General features: G+C 33.1%; 1 protein-coding gene across 4 annotated transcripts in view; it reads left to right on the forward strand.

Annotated features, from left to right (window-relative positions):
* The window catches only part of LOC118197035 (ankyrin repeat domain-containing protein 61-like), a 95,058-nt gene extending 83,484 nt beyond the window's left edge, over positions 1 to 11,574 (forward strand). For 3 of the 4 annotated variants that reach the window (XM_085820726.1, XM_085820723.1, XM_085820725.1), the window contains exons 4-7: positions 593 to 715; positions 2,057 to 2,176; positions 8,560 to 8,810; positions 10,899 to 11,574. In XM_085820726.1, coding sequence (XP_085676852.1) covers positions 593 to 715; positions 2,057 to 2,176; positions 8,560 to 8,810; positions 10,899 to 11,447 — 1,043 coding nt within the window. In that variant the 3' untranslated portion in view covers positions 11,448 to 11,574. The remainder of the gene's footprint in view (positions 1 to 592; positions 716 to 2,056; positions 2,177 to 8,559; positions 8,811 to 10,898) is intronic. The other variant, XM_085820724.1, reaches the window with a different exon arrangement.
* Positions 11,575 to 20,457: the final 8,883 nt, after the last annotated feature.

Consider the following 20,457-nt stretch of genomic DNA (forward strand, 5'->3'; position numbering starts at 1 on the left):
TGCTAATAATATTATAGCTTTCAAAGGAAAGTTTCTTTTATTAAAATTTAACTTTTATAATAAACAACAGCAACAACAAACAACAAAAATGATACATGTTCTATTCAAATACTATAATAAATCCAAAACGATGTATAAAAGAAATTAAACAAATAAAAAATAAAGTTTTTCACAGCCGATTCAGCGCTGCTTACCTAATGCGCATGCGCTATGTGTTAACGTTCCTCTCTCTCGGAAACAGACTGGCTAATATGAATGGTATTTTCTGCTAATATGAAACACTTATTTCCTCGAAGTAGAATTCATTAAGTTTAAATGAAATGCAGGAAAAAATGCATATAATTGAATATTCTGTACAAGGAAGTCACGTGGTGTATACATAAGATTTTTTTAATAAAATATTTATATAGAAGATCTGCAACACTGCACTTTGATAAGAACTTCCTTAAAATCTTTTTAATAAATCATACACGAATTCATATTTACGTGCTTCCTAGAAGAAATCTCTTTACGCAATTTTTATTTTCAGAAAACGTTTCGTATCTTTATAATTCGAATTTACTTACAATGATACATAATTTTCTTCCCCTAGCGGTCTGTAAATCAGATTATGAGTTAACTGGATTACTTCTAGATAAGGGAGCTGATGTTAACAGGAAAGGCACGCATGGGAAAACAGCTCTGCATTTCGCTTGTGAAAGAGCGAAACATTCAGGTAATATTAAAATTATTTTGAATATGCTTATATATTTTTTGTTTGTTAGTTTTGTTGTATAATTTTATTGTAGGTACCAGCAGAAAATTTTACTGGTTTCTATAGGGCATTTTGAAACCAGTAAGAAAACCTCACAGAGACCAACAGAAACCAGTAAAAGTCAATAGAAACCCATAAGATCTTATGGGTACTCATAAAAAGTTTTACTGGTTTCTATGGGGCATTTTTAGGAGGGAAATAATTGTAACAAAGTGCTTAAACTACGTTTGATGTTTTATCGCTTTTAACAAATATGCCAAATTTGAAAACGCACCAATATATAAATTCACGTACATCTTCAGAAATTTTGAATAAAAAACTGCAGTTTTTTGTATTTATGCTTAGAAATACATCTACTTTAAGATAATGGCCAAAAGTTTTATGGATTATATTCCAAAATGTGTTTGAAAAATTTGTAAAAATTATTTAAAAATACAAATTTTTAAAATAAATCATAAAATTGGGTGAATTTTATTTGGAATGAATCTGAATTTCGAAATGTGAAAGGAAGAATGAAATAAGTTTAATATAAATAGGGAGATTAATAAATATATACCAAACTCAATTAACATTGAAGAGCTAAATTTTTTAAAAACTACTCTTGCGATTTTTACAATACTTGGTAGTTTGGCTATATTTGAGCCGAACTGAAATATGGAAAACAGTTGACATGTCATTTCAGAAAAAGTCCGATTTTGTGTCAATAACCTATATTAGAACAATGTTCTATATAAATCTAATACATCTCCTAAATCGCGTTTTCGAGCATGAAAAACACAAGTTGAATTTCGATTACCTTCAATGTCTTTTTGCCAATTTGGACCAAAATTAGACGTTCATTTCTGTACATCGAAAAATTTTCCTTGTTGCCTAAGAGCCGAATTGCTTGTTTTTGCGTAGAAACTGTAATTTTAATTGTCAATTTTTTTTGTTATTATTTTTAACTTTAAGTGTATTTGGTGTTTTATTTTTTAATATATTTTTCAAGTTTTAATGAAGATATTTTGAGGTTTTCATGCTGTGGCAAAACGTGCATTTAATTTAATATTCTCTAGAAGAAACTCGTGTGGTGTACGCATCAGAATTTTTAATAAAATATTGAAGATCTATATAGAGATTTCAGATATTGTTAAACAATTGACTTGGATAATTTCATTCAAATTTTTTAATAAATCATATACGAATTCATATTTAGGTAGTTCCTAGAAGAAATCTCTTTAAGCAATTTTTATTTTCAGAAAACTTATTATATCCTTATAACTGAAATTAAAATTATAATGATATTTATTCTTTTTTTTCTAGCAGTCAATAATTCAAATTACGAGTTAATTAGATTGCTTCTAGAAAAGGGAGCTGATGTTACCAGGATAGATATACATAGAGAAACAGCTCTGCATGTCGCTTGTCAAAAAGAATCTTCAGGTAACGTTAAAATTATTTTGGATACGTTATTATTCTTTCAATTATGTTTATCTTTTATAATAAATAACCAAACAAAACAAAACAACAACAGAAAAAAACAAACAAACACAGAAATAAACGAGTTATAATAACAGTCAAAATAACCTTACTGGCGCACCTTTCCAAAAACCTGAACGACTATGTTTTATGTCAAGTTTTTTTTAAGAAAATATGTTTTTTACGCATTTTTAGGTATGAAAAAATACACAAAAGTCTTAAAGTTTTTGGAATAAAATATAAAGGACAGAAAAATGGATATTATTTTTTTTTCAAATAATAAGAATGTTCCCTGTCTATTATACCTTTATAGTTGAATATGCAATTTCCTTCATTAATTGTTTGGTTGCATTATCAGAAAATTTTCACTGACTTTTTTTAAGATAATCCTGTTTTTCTACCTCATCCTCTTGTATTTTCATAATACATGAATCTTCTTATCTAGTTTGTATTTTTCACAGTATGATCAGATTATATCTCCCATCAACATATTTTGTTAGAAAAAACTTGCAAGACATAGAAATGTACAGTTTTTTGGAAAAGTGCACCAGAAGGTCATTTTGACTCTATCTTAAAGAAGATTCATTTGCAAAGGAAGCATCTTCTTAATCAGGAAAGAATGTAATTTAATAACTTTAACACATTTACTCCTCAGATACATAGACAAAACATACCACAACCTGGGAGCAGTACGCTCATTAAATTTTATTGCTCGACCAGCATTTAAATCATGGTGAACGGATTCGGTTCGTGATTTTCTTCGAAGTGTAACTCGAGTACTGCAAGTTTCCCTTACAATGTTTTGGACGATGGCGCCCTCCCTCTTCAGTACATAACCCCATTCCTCTGGTAAAATCCAGATAATTTCATCTGTAAACATGCAAGCAGCCATTTTTTCCAGCGTGCGCTGAAGAAATTTAAAGAGGGTAACTGCAACCTGAAGGTGAACTAAGAAATAATTATAGAAATGGAGGAAGTAATTATGGGTTGGAAGATTTTTATGTTTAATCACGCTTTTTTTTGCGAATGCGGTCATATGAAATCCCGCTTGTCACACATCTGTGCAAGAATATGGTGTTATTCAACTTTTTAGACGTTTTAGTTTAAGCGGCATTTTGGTTCACTTTTTAGTTGTCCTTTACATTTCCATGCATGTCCTTTCAAATTTTCACACATTGTAAAACAATTATTCGCCCTCAGATAGACAGTAATTTTCCTCTTATTTTGAGAATATGCAATTGTGCAATATTTTACGGAGCTTGAATAAAACTTTAGTACGGTATATAACGAACACTGCGCTATGTAAAGGCTTTAGTAAGTACTGGTACTTGCTTTGTTATCGTTTACATCTTTTTTTCCGAAATGAGCTTTGAGAAAATCACTATCCACTTTGGTGGATTTATTCAGCATTTTCGAAATATTCGCATGAAACTGGTTAAGAACACACTTAAATTTTTTCTTAAGGTTCTACACTGTTCTAGACAGTTTCTAAATTGTTCAAAAAAATCACAAGTCCGTGTAACGGTTTTAGTAAGAAGTGATAGCTGGAACGTGCCATTTTTGACGTAATTTCAAAATTGAAGTTGTGTAAAATTTTAATTTTTATTTTTGAAAGAAACAGTTATAAATTTATTGGTTAGCATTAAGGCCCGTTTCCACTATTGCGTATGCGGTGAGTATGCGTTTCTCCAATCAGCAAGTGAATTCACTTTGATTGACAGCTGCAATCCGGTCGACGTGACGGATGATGGATGTCCTTTACCCAACTAATGCATTCTGTCGCGGACGCCACTTTTTATTGTGGTGATCCACGGTTTGAAAATGGTTTCTGAATCAGAAGAGATTCGTGCACTAACCTAGTGCTTCGCATTAGAGAGTAAAGAACATCTATGATATAAAAATATACTTTTATTTACACAGCGAAAACGCGCAGCAACATTATTAACGAAAGCTCCTTCTCCTAATAACCTACTTCTTTTTTCACTCCGCTTGCGCATGCGCATTGACAATTACCAAAGGAGCTTGGCAGATACTGCCATCTGTTGGATAAACTATTCGCTACAGTGCCATTAATCAGTCGGACAAAGCGCATGTCAAAATGAACTAATAATTTCCTAAAAAAAAAAAAAAAAAAAAACAAGAAGCGGGTAACAAAGTCAGACCCTTCATACATATTTTTACGGAATCTTCTGATGTATTATGTGCGAATTTGTGTGCTTTTGGACTGGCAGATCCCGACCTATAACCCTCCTTGGGCTTTGGAAAGCTGTTTTAAGATATGTATGGTAAAATAACTCTTCTGCTACTAAAAAAAGCTTCATTGCTTTTGAAATTACGGCGTAGAAAGATAGTGAAGAATAAAGTTCATCAAATGAACATTCAAAACACACAAATTTTAGGTAAAATATTTCTGAAATTAGACTGAAAATGGTATAAAATATGTGCGAATAGCCTCTGTTTTTTATTTGTAAATGTTGCAGGAGTGGTTTCGATGGTTTAACCATACACCCAACTTCTTCAGCTGCCAAAGTTCAAAGAAATTTGCATTTTGGCATTCTTCTTGTTTGATTCCTCCATTAATCTTTTAGTTTGTTAATCAATAGCAGAATAAATTTATATAGCAAATTTAAATATTTTAAGATTTGAGGAATGACAGTACACTGATGCAACATATTTCTCTGAAATCCCTCGATTTGTTTATAAAATACGCAAGTCAAATTCATTGCTTTTCTCGAGTGGAAACACACACCTTTTAACTTCAAGTTTTTATTAAATTTGAAATATAAATTCCTTACTCTTTTCAGAGTGGCAATACAAAGTTTTTAAATTGCTGAGTTTTTTAACTAAGAGTTCATTAAATTTGCATAAATTGTATAAAGAGTGTGAAATCCCTGGTGTGGTTTTTTTAAATTTTACGTAGATTCATCCTTTTCCTTTGAAATTAAAGCGTAGAAAAGTTCATAAAGATCGGAGTAAAACGCAAATGCTTCTATTCACTTGGTTTTTCTCCTTAAAAATATTATGCAAGTAGTTTCTACTTGAACTTATAACGCATAGGTTCTGTTACAGAATTCCCTCAATAGATAATGTTAATTACACAAACCAAAAAAAAAAAAAAAAAATTCTGATTACTTCTCTTTTGCCAGTTCCCGCGTGTAACTGTTATGAATAAGTTCACAAAAAAAGGTCAGCGGACTATAATATCACTAGTTTATTTTACATAACACTTTGAAATAGAAGGAATTCCGTCCACGTGACGACACAGCTCACATCACTCCAAGCACAGTAGCAATTAATAAAACAAAAAGAATAGAATACAAATCACATAAATTATGAGTTGAAAGTTCGTTACCATAGCAACCAGAATTGAAACATCAGGCAGCAACGCCATCTATTCTTGGGACTTGTCATCAATATGTCGTTAAGAGATAGTCCTGATGAAGACTTACTAGTAGCATTAAATACCACACATATTTTACTCGTTAAGCTAGATTCCTTAATTACTGCATGATGTGGCATGTAGTATGCCTGACTTGGGGACTCTAAACTACGGACTGGTTCCATGTGCCTGAGATCCAAGTATTCCTTCATGAAATGTTTATACATATCATATGTATCAGGAGATCTTAAGAGATTTCTCTCTAAAGATTTAAATCTTTGTAAAGCAAGATCTTTAGAATTACCCAACCTTGAAGGGTTATCTTTAAATGGAAGTTTCACTACATAACAACCATTTTGATCACGGAAGTGTGTTGTTTTAAAGAACTCTTCACATTTTTTATCTTCACTCGAAATACGTTTGACTTCAGGAATGGAGTCTAAAGACCAAAATCTTTCAACTAATTCGTTTGTATTCAACTGAAGATTATTCACTGTAAAAGTGTTAGTTAGATTCGAATCATCAGTAATAGTGTTCCCGGAAATGATCCAACCCAACTGAGAACAAATTGCAAAGGGTAATGATTCTCTTCTCTTTATGATGTCTCCTTTAAGAATAGTAAAAAATACATTTACACCTAACAAAATATCTATAGGTTTTCTTTCATAGAACTTAGGATCAGCTAAGACTAGATCGTCAAAATGATTCGCAATTTTAGAAGGAAGCGACACATTAGGCACATCTGAAGTTATCTTTGGAATCACGAATGCATATGTTCGAAATTTGGAATTTGACTCAAAGTGCGGGGTAAAAATTAATTCCACTTCTCCACTTGTTACAGTATTGAACGAACCAAGGCACGATACTTCAATTTTTTTGTTAAATCTACCTAACTTTAGTTTTCTGACACACTCTTCACTTATAAAGTTGGCTTCACTGCCACAGTCTAGTAAAGCCCTGCAAGAGATGGCTTTACCATTGGAATCACTAACTTTAATGAGAGCCGTACACAGTAATACACGTTTTGATTCACCTTTAAAATAACTAAATTGTCCTGTACATACATGTTGTGGCATTTGTAACGACTTCATTCTTTGGTACGAACACTTCGGCTCTGGGGGAGAGTGAGGAAGTTTGTTTTGGTTTCTCATTTTCACTAGTTTTGATATTTCGATCAAAATGAAGAACAGTGTGATGAGGTAACTTACACGTCATACATTTATGTAAACTACGACAGTTTTTCACTAAATGAGGCTGAGAAGATAAACAATTAAAACAAAGTTTGTGTTTCTTAACAAATTCGATTCTTTTTTGGACACTTAAGTTTAAAAACTTAACACATTTGTGAAGAGAATGATCTTCCTTGCACATTATACAACTGTTTTTACTCGACACTAAAGAAGTTACTTTCGAATTAGAAAATTTCCTAAAATCTTTAGATTGGTTTCTACTATTCTGAAGGGTTCTAGCGTGGTCTTTTAGAAACTCGAGTAAATTATCTAAAGTACCTAATTCATCTTTTTTCAAAGTTCTTTCCCACCAAAAATTTATGTTTTTATCTAATTTCGCAGTTATCAGATAAACAAAAAGAACATCAGAAAGATCAGAAACTTCTAGCTTAAGAGTTTTCAAAGAGTGTATACATTCATTCACTACATCAACACAATGTAAAATAGCTTGAGCTGAATCAGAAACATTTGGCAAATTAAACATTTTACGGATTAATGCATTAGTTAATTCTCTTTTATTAGAATAACATTCCTGTAAAAGTTGCAACGCCATATCATAATTAGCATCAGAAATAGGAATTGAATAATAGACAGAGCCTTTTTTTTACAAGAAGCCTTTAAATATCGAAACTTCTGACAATTAGAAATATTCAGATTGTTATCTACACTAGCCTTAAAAGATCATAGAAACTAATACACTCATCTATATTTTCCCCTATAAAGGTAGAAAGTTCTAATTTTGGTAATCGAACTCCAGACGAATTTACTTTTGCTACACTACTTGTTTCGATAACAGAGTCACTGGAAAGTTTCTGTAACTTTTTATTTATAGTTATCCATAATTCATCTAAAGTTTCTTGTATTGTTTGTTGTTCCGTAATGAATGTATCACAATCTTTTTCAGGACACAACAAAAATATTTCCTCATATTCACTTTTAACAGTGAACGAAGCTCACTGTTAAAAGCATTTAGTTTCGTTTCGAACAACTTTACCTCTAAAATTTCTGCTTGTTAAATTCGAATTTACCTTGGCTTTAAACGTTTTTATATTGCTTTTCAGAACCTTCTTTTTAGTTAAAACTGGTTTCAAATCAGCCATTATGAATAACAATAAATATTATACTAACAACTCTAGCAAAAGAAGATGTAATATTGGAACGTACTCACCCCAATGTTGAGGTTTCTATGCTACACCATGCCACGGGAATATTCCACAAATTACACTGAGCTGTTTATTAATCCACAAATCGAAAGTGATTTAACTTGCTAATATTTGAATAAATCGCATCATATCCAAAGATCGCTAACTCTTCTCTCCGGCTCGACGGACCAGAAATGTTATGAATAAATTCACAAAAAAAGGTCAGCGGACTGTAATATCACTAGTTTATTTTACATAACACTTTGAAACAGAAGGAATGCCGTCCACGTGACGACACAGCTCACATCACTCCAAGCAAAGTAGCAATTAATAAAACAAAAAAGAATAGAATACAAATCACATAAATTATGAGTTGAAAGTTCGTTAGCAACCATAGCTCATAGCAACCAGAATTGAAACATCAGGCAGCAACGCCATCTATTGTTGCAAAGACACACTGGTAATTCGTTTGGTAACAAAAAAATACTAAACAGTAACTAAAATCGATATTCATTTTCTTGTTCTTGATTCATTGTATGCTTAAACTATTTTTATATTGTTGATTTATTGTATGTTGACGTATGTATTATTTTTCAGCAATTATAAAGTTATTAACTGAAAAATCGCCGGCAAAGTTTCTTAATCTTGTTGGTTATGGTGGCTGTACTCCGTTCGACTATGCTTGTAGAAGACACAGTCCAGAAGTTCTTCAATTCCTCTTGTTACAAGGCAGTAGTGTGGTTTCAAACAACTCCTTTCGAGATGGACCTCTAATGAATGCTGTATCCTACAATAAGGCAGAATATGTGACTCCAATTGCATCTATGCTTTTAGAGGCTGGTGCGAAAGTAAGTAACGAAATCAAATCAATATTTTTAAATAATAAATACAGGGTGTTTCAGCGCAGGTATGTTAATTAAATTATAGCTTTCAGACTTGTCTTTTTAAACTTGTTATACAACACCCTACAGGGCAAAGAATACTTTTACTTCCTAACGGAATTCTATGTAAACTACTACTGGACGAATCTATTTTTTTTTTTGGAGATAATGTTTTGGAATAGGCAAGGAATTACGGAATGAATTCTTGTTCCTTACATATATTTCAAAAATGATTCTTAAATTAGGTAATTTTAAGTTTTTAAATTTTATTTTTAAAATTTTAATTCTTTATACATTTTTATTGAAAATAATATGCAATGAAATTAAGGGAGAAATTTATAAACTTGTAGGGTTTTTTTTTTTTTTTTTTTTTTTCTGAGACTCTTCAAGAGTTAACTAATTTAGTTAGAAATCAAAAGTTTTCATTTAATAACGATGAACTCTACATATATTTTTCTCATACGGTTTTGTGTTTATGGGTTCGTAATAAACAGTATGCACACACACCTCGATTAAATTAATTTTACCAAAAGGAACGCCTGACAGTTCTGGAGCTTTCAACAAAAATAGCAGTACAGGTCTTCACAGTTATGCACTATCTATAGTTACACTTCAAACTACTCAGAATGTTAAACACAACAGAATGCAAAATGCAACTAAAGGGGCAATCATTCAGATTCAAAAACGTTCAGAGTGTGTAAAATTTAAGAGGTTGAACATCTTGTTGAAGGAAACTAAATTTGCCTTATACAAAAACGTTATTTTGCTGTTTTTCTTATACAGAAAATAAAAAGAACTGATATTGTAAAATTTCGGACGAAGTATTTAGACTGAAAGAAGATGAAAAACATGCATACTCAGTATTGACAAAACTGATAAAATTAGCTTTAACTTTCTTATATGGAACCATTATTTAAAGTTTATTGAATTATGTGAGTGATATTTAGACAGAGTAAAGAACACTCTTGCGCAGTGAGAGCTTAGATACTGAACAGGATGAAATATTATTTATTCTCATGACACGACACCGCATAGAAAAATTTTAGTCAAAAATCTTTCTTAGAACTATTGGTAAAGATATAAGGGATAATTGATTGCTTAGCGGGATAGCTTATTAAAATTCTGTACATTTTACAATCCATTCTATTCTTTTTATCAGTTTCTCATAAAGCCATTGCCTATGTCTATACTGAAAATTTTCAGTTGTTAGCAAAGGAAAATGTAGACATAGTAGTTCCCAGAAAGTAACCCGCCCTCCCAGGAAAAGCTAGCTTAACCAGCAATTATTTAAAATTTGTTGAGAACTCAAACAGATAGGTAACTTTATGAACTGATATACTGAAAAGTAAAATAATTTTAATGAATTAAAAGATATATATCTATAAATACCTTCTGCTTTGCTAACAAAGCAGTTTGAAAATGTGAGCATGGTCATATGTATTTCATATCAATATTCTTAATTATTTTAAATTACATTAGATAAATTATTTAATTTTGTAGAGGAACTAATGCAATTTCCAAACTAAAGTTAGGAATAACATTTTGGAACATAACATAAACCATCTCGGAGAGATATTTTACGTAAAATTTTGACAAATTATATCAAGTGATCATGATTACAACATTTAACGGAATCATTAACTTGACAGATTACAACATTTAACGGAATCATTAACTTCAAAATTTCTAGGATTGTGAACTAAACTATTGTGCACTTCTTTTCCTGAATTGTTTCAACCTGAGTTTGAGGGAAATACTTAAATCATTTGGTAATACGTCTTTTCTGCCTGGACGTGAAAAATACGAAATGAAAGCAATAAGGGGTTTGCAAAATAACTACTTCGAGATCTTATCCTGAATATACACAAAACAACTCTAATTTGCGAGAAAGCATGCTAAAGCATATAAAGGAGATAAAAGAAGATACTTACATGTTAACGGTAACCCTTTTTTGTGACTTTAAATTTTTCATCATAAACTTAGTGTCGTATTTTCATTCTTGTTATTCAAATATTTTAATTTGTACGAAATTCTAATGTTCACTTTCTTCCTCAGATTCACCACCAGTTACTGGTAACTGCTGTTAAAAGGGCTATCACGGAAGGGGAAGCTGCAGCAAATTCCCCATTTCTAGATTTGTGTACCCTGCTGATACACCGTGGATGCGACCTCAATGCTGTTGACTACGAAGGTCGGACTGCTCTGCACATTGCAGTTAGGAAAAACCACGAAATACTTGTTCGAAAATTTCTTATTTCGGGAAATAACATCGAAATCGACAAACGTGACAGAGAAGGCTTTACTCCATTGCGCTATGCATGTGAATACGGATACAGGAGACTAGTGAATTTACTCATAATTGCAGGTGCTAGTTTACGGGGACAGGACTGGGAAACTGCCTTCGAACATTGGAGAAGTTACAAAATGTTAAAAGAGGAAAAGAAAAAACTATACAATTATGTTATTGATATTTCAAAGCAATGTCTTTCATTAGAAAATCTGTGTTATATGACTATAAGAAAAAACATCAGAAATGTCGAAAAAGATGCTATTAAACTCAGATTACCTCCATTACTTGTAGAACGCCGAAAATTTAAATTGTAATAGAAATATGTAGTCTGGTTTATTGGTATATGCATACAAAGAATGTTCATAAAATCGGACATGCTGCATCATTTCTAATTATATGTAAATTTGGTAGCTCAAAAATTTAATAAAACAGTTAGGAAAATAACAAGTGTCCATTTTTTTACGTCAAAATAGTGGTTCATTTAATTCATTTTTTGCATTGAAACATTTCTTGCTCATTTCCATAAAAGTTGTTTTACGTTTATAGCAGCACAAATAAGTCATAACAAAGGAATGTATATATTCTAAGTTTATGACAATGACAAAGAAGTCTATTGATTTTGAACAAACATTTTGAAACAAATCCGTTTATTTTGAAAACAGTAGAAAGGCCGTTAGACTTAATGCTAACTGAATTAACACGCCGATGAATAAATGATGCAGATACTGAAACAAACAAGAACCAGTGCAATTCGTATAAGTTTTCAGGATTACTTTTAAAGATTTTAAAAGATTTAAAAGTCTTGTTTGCTTTTCTTAATTTGATAATTTGTTGCTTTTTATTAGCTTTTTAACTCCATAAATATTTATGAATAACATAATCAAGTAATGGTGTGTAGTGAAATTCATTACTAAGAACTAGAGTGAATACTAACTTCAGATTTTTGCAGTACGGTAATTTAATAAATTACATATGAGTTAAATTACATTTTTATTGGTCATTCATTTAAAAATTTATTTAACTGCAGTATGTGCTTTTATGATATGAGCCTTGATACCCTAATTTCTTCGCTTATACAAGCTTACACGCATACATTTCTTCACTTATTTAATACTGAAAATATAAAAGTAATTTTTCTTATAAACAATTATAACTTTACCCACCTTGAAATTATAAAACTTTTATTCAAAAAGTTCATTTTATTTGATGATAACATAAATAAGTGCTGTTGTATAAATTTTAAAATTTCTAAATTTAAACTGATAGATGATGACAAGAGCATTTTGATTTATTTAATAAAATGAGAAGATAATTATGGATAGAAAACATTTCAAGAATATTAATATTTAATTCATATGTAAGATTTTTCTCAGTGGTTTTCTCTTTAATCTTTCTCAGTGATTTTCTTAAAATTAATTTTGAAACTTGTTTTGTTTTGAAAGTGTTGACAAACTGATTAATTTTGGCTGCATTGTGAAACCTAACCTTAGATTTACTACACATTGTGTTTGGGAGTCTGTGTGAAGGTGGGACGAACAAAATTAAAATATCTTAATTTTTAAGTTAAACAGAAGTATTAAATTTTTAAACAAATTTGTTAAGTACTGTAATGGAAGGAAGGCTTTAGAAGTTCAGTTTGTGAAATTTCGGGCTTTCTCAAAAAGCACGAAATTTGGTTTCTAATGAAAGAATCCTATCTATTAATTCAAAGGAAATTGTTATGTAAAAAGTTATGCAACTACCACCTATTATTTGAAACAATAGCAAACTTTTACAGACACTGAGCGCAGATAAGAATAAAAAGATAAGTCGGGCTATGTAATTCAAATATAGTCACTAAAGTCTGGATACCTTGCGGTAACAAAATGAGGTTTATTGCTGTTTTATATTCCTTACTTTAGTGGAAATACTGTTTTTTAGATGGAGAGAGTATAATCGTTTTGAAACAGAGAAAAGCTATTATGGGTTCTTCATAGAAAATACTCCAGAAAATGTCTTTTACTATTGCAGAGTCTAGGTTTATTTTATTTATTTGGAAGCATAAACTAGCGAGCGTTCAAAGAAGTGTACGAGGATATATAAGACGTCTTGACATTCACAGACAAAGTTAGAAGAAGGGTGTAAAGAACCCTTTATTTAATCATATATAGTTGAACAGTTGGGCTTCCATAAGCCAAGGCTTCTAGCTTAACTCGATCAGGAAATGTTCAACTTAACATAAAATGTAATTTAACTACCCTAACAGCTCGCAAGATAATTTAAACGAGAAGGACGGCTCTGACTCATAGAATTAAATCGCTAGTAGCTCAAAATAGCAACGTGGTCTTCAAAAAAAGCATAACACGCTCTAAAATCACTCTAACCTCCTTGTTCTATATTAGTTTTAAATTTTTACTTTGAAATCTTGCCTAGAATCAAACGGCGAACATCGGGTGTGCCCAGAGTGGGATCACTGAAAGACCAGAACAAGACCAACAACTGTATCTTTGTTTCTCTGCAGCTCATTTACAATAGAAAGGTGGGTCCACATCTGTGTGTAATTTCCTGTTTTACTTTTGCTGCTTTGCCCTTTCTCTTTCCCTTTTTTTTGGGGGGGGGAGGGGAGGTTTGGTTATGAACTGAGAAATTGTTGGGGCGATTTTCTGAAGGTCAACGGTAATTTTATCAGTTAGCGGTTTAGCTTTTTACTAGAGCAGTTCTCATTTGGAGAGCGCTGACCATTTCTGAAGCACTGGATGTGCTACACGAATTACCATCAGATAGTGAATCTGATACATATCCCGGTACATGTGAAAACATGCACTGTTGGGTTGTCCTTTTTCAAAGGTGGTGTCATTTTCTTCGAAAAATACTCAACCATAAACAAAACAAAAACAAAACAAAAAAAAATGTAAATATCAAATGAAAATAATGTAACTATTATGTTACTACCATGTTACTTTTTTTTCCATTTATACGCATGTAATCATCATATAACCAAGAAGAACTTTATTAGGGGGTGTAGAGTAGCAGGCCTCACCGTGCTCCCCGTAAATCTGCTACGGTATTCAGAAACTAGTGTATTGTAATCGTAGGCAAAATCTCTTACCCTTTTACACCTAACAATGCTCCTTTCAGCACTGTTTTCAAAGCTCTGTTCATTCAGTGTGCCCGCTTAGAGCACACCCACAGAGGTACACTCAGACCCTCCTGGCCACGAAGTGGCTTCATGGTCAAAACAAAAAAGAAAAAAAAGATTGACCCCCCAAAAAGCACATCAGATACAAAATAAATACGTAATACATAATACAAAATATAAATATGTTACAAATAATACTCAAATATAAAATAAAAGTAGGGAAAACATATAACAAACACTCACGAACATACAAACAAAAATTAACACTAAAGGACAACATCAAATCAGGATTCCATTTACACCACGATTTGCATTCATAAATTTAAGGACATCTTGTGCAAAAGATATAAAAGCTTTGATATCAAAATTATCATTATATATAGTATTATCAATTTTGTAAAGCTTCCTCTGATCGGTGAAAATAGGACAGTCCTTCACAAAATGTTTCGCGTCTACAATGGCATTACTAGAAATGCGAAGCTCATTATTTTGTAAGTTGAATGAAACTCTTAAAATAATAGGGAAATCTCCCGTGGCGAGTAAGAATTTAGTTTAAATCAATATTGTTCAAAATAGTCATTTTGTTAGAAATTCTGATAATTTTTATGTATCCTTTATTTTTTGGTGAATTTTAAAAGGTAGCGGGCCCGTAAAGCGAGCACTTCTTTCTATCTTGACATGAATAAACGCGCGCTATCTGATTAGTATTCTGGCAGGAAAGCGTGGGCGATAAATAATAATGAAAGGAAAGCTGCTGTAACTAAACGTTAAATATTAGTCAAAATAAACGAATCTCCACACTATTATAATGTAATCATATCAACCTGCAAGGCGTTTATTCAAATAAGTTAACAATAAAGCCGTGCCTGTCTATTTTCAGTTAAGATTACTGAACAGAAAACAAAGTTCTAGAAGATATCTTATTAATTGACACTAAAACATACTAATAAGGCATTTAAAGAGAGAGAAATTCGGTGAAAGTAAAGGAGTAAATTATGTAATTGGCTGAAGATTACGCTGGAATTACGTCTGAAAATTATAAAATTTTCCGTTAGAACTCTGTGAAAAGAAAATGCATAACTTTTAAGTTGTTGATTTTTTTGGAAACTAAGAAAGGTCTAAAAGTTTCGGCAACAGCAAAGCTACTAGCTTATCACTATGCAATTTCAGATCTTTAACAAAAGGTAAATATAATGACATGATAAGTTTTCGTTCTATATACTTGCCATTCATATAAATTCTATACTATGGGGCCCACCAGCGGCCGAGCGGTAAAATCGCTGAACGCTGGTAGTTCGGTCCGAGGTTCAAATCCCGTGAACGGGCTGGCTGCATGAGTGTTTTCGTGGTTTTCCCCATGTGTAACATGTATACGAGCCAGTTTCCCTTAGAAAGTCCTCCACGAAGGCATTCCTGCCTTCGAGGCTTTGCCGTAATTAAATAACCTAACCTAACCTATAACTATGCGTTAAAGTGAAGAATAAAGCGCATGCCGAATTTGGCGATTTCTTTGTTAGATGACGACTCTAATCTGGAAACTTTACTTTTTCATTGTTTCATAATGACATAATTTTGGTTTAAATAATATTTTTTTTAAATATTTTTATATCAGAATTCAATGGGCTAGTTCTCTGTTTAAGAATGCTATTTGTTAATCTTAAAACTGCATATTTTTTAAACAGCAAAAATTAATCGTGTATTTTTAAATAACAGAAATTGACTTACTCTTTGAGTTCTAAGCCGTTTGCATGCATCATTTGGCGGTGTAAATGTTATGGAGGGACTTGGTATTAGTTTCTACAAGCCAGGAATCTACGACCCTAAAACAATCAACTTTATTAACACAACCATTCATCAAAACTGAGAAGCTACTACGCGATACTCGAACATTACTAAAATGGAGGTACAGTCGGTCACAAAAGTATTCGATCACCGGTACCCTATCAGAGAATGACAAGATGGCCTTTTTTTTCTCTCGTGTTATTCCATCATGGCACCCCCCCATCTTGGAAAACAGAAAATTACGCGATCTTTCTTTGAATTCGGAAGCCATTTTGGGAAAAGCGGACAACCTAATCTTGGAGAACTGAAATGAAAGCTATACACCACCTCTCTTTGAAATGGGTAGCCATTTTTTGAAAAGCGAGCAACCTAATGTTGGAAAAACTGAAATGAACGCTCTACCCTATCTCTCTTTGAATTCGAAAACAATTTTGGGACAACCTAATCTTGGAGAACTGAAGTCTGCACCCCCTCTGTGTGAATTAGGAAGGCATTTTAAGAAAAACGGACCACTTAATCTTAGAAAACTGAAATGAACGCTCTACAGCCTCTCTGTGAATTCGGAAGCCATTTTGGGAACCTAATCTTGGAAAATTGAAATGAACGCTCTATACGATCTCTCTTTGAATTCGGAAGACATTTTAAGAAAAGCGGACAACCTCATCTTCGAGAATTGAAATGAACGCTCTACACTATCACTCTTTGAATTCGGAAGCCATTGCGAGAACCTAATCTTAGAAAACTGAAGTCTACACTACCTCTTTGTGAACTCGGAAGCCATTTTGGGAAAGAGCGGACAACCTAATCTTGGAGAATTAAAATAAACGCTCTACACTATTTCTCACTTTGAATTTGGAAGCCATTTTGCGAAAAAGCGGACCACCTCATCTTGGAAAGCTAAAATGAACTCTCTAACCCTACCTCTCTTTGACTCAAGATGCCATTTTTGGAAAAGTGGACCACCTAATCTTGGAAAACTGAAATGAACTCTCTATACTCTTTCTCTTTGAATTGGGCAGCCAGTTTGGGAAAAGCGGACAACCTAATCTCGGAAAACTGAAATCTACAGGATCTCTCTGATGTGTATATGTTTTCTCTTTGAACACTCTTTTGAATCCAAGATTGGTATATAATATTTTTTTATTGTTATCATTACAATAATACAATTTGTCGAAAGCCAAAAAAAAAAAAAAAAAAAAAAAAAATTATGACGTTTCCGATATAATTTCAGAGATACAATTCTATAACAGTTCAGTTTCATTCGAGGTTAACTTATGTAAACAATCTTTTGCCCACAAATCACTATTTTCCTCAAGATCCGCTAAACTTTGTAAATCCATAAAATTGTCCCATGCAGGAAGTGTTGGATCCTCAAAAGGTTTTCGTGAATATTTTGGAACCTCTTTGGGATGCGTTTGGGGCTTTTCTGAATCGTCTTCTTCAGGCTGAGTTCGGGGATCCATGATTTCTAGACCAGGCTGAGGTTCTGCATGCATGATGTCTGGGACACGTTTGAGATTCTGGACCAGGCTGAGATTTCGCATCCATGATTTCTGGACATGTTTGAGAAGAAAGGATTCTGGAAAAGTTTGAGATTTCGAAAGAGGCTGCCTGTCTGGACACGTTTGAGATGAGGATTCTGCATTCATGAACGGATCTCCAAGTTCCAAGCAAGGCATGTTGCGGTAAGTCATACGTTTCTTAATAGGTAATTTTTTCTCTTCTTCCTCCTCCTCCTCATCATAATCTTCGATCCTAATCACTTCGACTTTGTTTACGTATACCCGTCATTCTCGTTTCGTGAAATGACTGTTTTTTCCATCTCATCTCATCATCTAAAGAAGGGATGGGAAAGGTAAGCTCTTCGTGATCTTGAAACGAAGTCGGGGTGAGGAAAGGAATCTCCTTTTTCGATTGTTCCCAAAGAGTCCATGACCACCGATCGACGAGAAACAGGCTTTCCTGCGTCGTTATCATGAGATAACGCGTCTTCGGAGGGATTACATAGTTTTTTGAAAGGTCTTAGAACATGCTGCTTAAATTTTATCCTGTCAATCACTTTGAAACATCTCTTCTGGATGTCGCGGGACGATAATTCGTAATAGACGAGGGGATAGATATGAACTTCGTCCTCGGCCGTCGTTCTCACTCCAAACGTAAAGTATCTTTTCCTGAGAAAAATATTCTTCCACCGAAAACTCATGCGCGAATCCGTATATCTCCGGTTTGTTTGAATGGGATGTTTCAAAGCTTGATCCACCCGGTTCCAAGAGAAGGGTAGGCAATCTTTCGTTTGTTGAGAGTCGAATAGATTCCTATTAATTTTCTGAATGAGCAGGTCGGATGATTCGACCACATGCTTGAAAGAAACGATCACTTGGTTGGCCGGTAAATGCGGAATAAATTTAGCACAATGACTCGCCAAAAAGATTTTCAGGGTTGGCGATTTGCGTAAGTATCTGCAAATCCTCCACACCCGAAAAAAATTGAGTCTGGAAGACATCTAGCTGGGACATGGCTCAAATGAAAGGATCTCGTCGAGTGCTCTCGGCTTTTTATACATATAGTCTCTATGACGTCAGTTTTGGTTTTTATTTATCGTTTCCAAGAAATCTTATCTCCATGACCTTTTTTAAGTTGAGTGGGTTCGAATGAGGAAGTGAAAGAAAAAAAATAACCAACCAATGACCTTTTTTTCAGTCACCCTTTAAATCCCAAGGAAGTCTAGAGATAGAAGAAGAACAGAGAGGGGAGTCTCTCTCTCTATATAAATAGAACAGAAAGGAGTCATTTTTTGGAGTAGATCATGATGAAGAGTTCCCAGCTCACCACGTGCATTCCTTTCAAATATAAAACTTTTGAGATTTCATTTTTATCATCCAAGGAGTCGTTTACTTGAAAGTAACGTTTTTTTCAAAATGTGCGGGTTATAATAGTGGGTAGCTATCGCAAGATGCGGGAACAATTTCTGGCCGACGAAGAGGTTTTTACGGCTCGTGAAATTTCTACATGGATACATAAATTTTATTGATGAAACAAGCAAATTACCATTAAACGGCCGTCTTTCTAACCCTCTCGCAAATGAACATTATTATGGATCGTCTTGAGAAGGAAAAGGGGATTCTCATTCATTTTAGGGACTGGTTTCGCAAAATTATGCAGAACTCTCTCGATCGTGAGGACCGGGAAGGATCCATATTATATACTCGAGGACAATCATCTTAACGAGTCCACGACGTTTAAAAAAAATATCGAACAAAAAAAGATTGAATGGCTCAAAAACTACCCCATACTTATCACCGATGACGATGATGATGATGACGAGCCTGCTCAGAAGAAGAAGCCTGATCAAAAGCCTATCATCATCGATGATGATGATGAGGAGGAGAAAGTGCCTGTTCAGAAGGAGAAGCCTGTGTTGAAGGACGAGCCTGTTCAGACTCCTCTAGATCTCTCAAGACCCCTCAAGGATAAGGGACTTCTCAATTTGTCAAGACCACTCAAGGATAAGGGACTTCTCAATTTGTCAAGACACCTCGAGGATAATGGATATGTATTTATTAATATCGCTTTTTAATACACTTACTTGATACCTTCTCTCCCAGTTATTCGCCAATTTTTAGTCCAAATGGGCTTTGTCCCTGAAGGACTATTGTTTTCATTTTGCATCATTACGTCGATTCTCTACAAACAGCGAATCACTTTTCAAACTGTTGCCACAAAGTATTATCGCCATGTGTTCTATTTAAAGAAATTAAATAATGAAAAATCTACAGAAATATGTGTATATTTCTCGCATTGTGATAAAACAACGTACATAGAGAGATCGCATTTTGTATGACGTAATCCTCCTACGAATATGGGCATGTGGAAGACCAAATTTGAAATTTGGAATTTGTTTATTATCGATTTCATATTTTGCAAAAATTCAACAAACTCAAGGATTGCAAAGCGAGCAATGACAACGTTGTACAGAAAAAAACATTTTTATCTCCAGCGCGTGAGTCTCTATCGGAAATTCTAAAGATATACTCATTTTAAAACTATTTTGCGATATTGATGTTGAACTGAATTTGACGGTTTAAGTGCGAAGAACGTGATACTTAATAAATAAATGTAACACACAAAATGTTAAAAAAACGCCCCATTTGGACGTAATTTAAAATCGGAAACATTTCAGATTTAACAAAAATTGAATTATAGCCTATAAAGTTTTACTATCATCTTAAAGCAGATGTATTTATAAGTATACCTGCAAAATCTTAGAGCGTTTTATCCAAAATTTCCAAAGATATACGTGAATTTATACATTGGCGTGTTTTGAAATTTGACATATTTGTTGAAAGCGATAATAACATCCAATATGGTTTACGCACTTTGTTAAAATTATTTGGAAATAGGAACGATATGACTCTCCGCTCATG

This window comes from Stegodyphus dumicola, chromosome 7 (genome assembly GCF_044657685.1).
Source record: "Stegodyphus dumicola isolate Sdum_Otavi_A_Nest chromosome 7, ASM4465768v1".
In the NCBI taxonomy this organism is placed as follows: Eukaryota; Metazoa; Arthropoda; class Arachnida; order Araneae; family Eresidae; genus Stegodyphus; species Stegodyphus dumicola.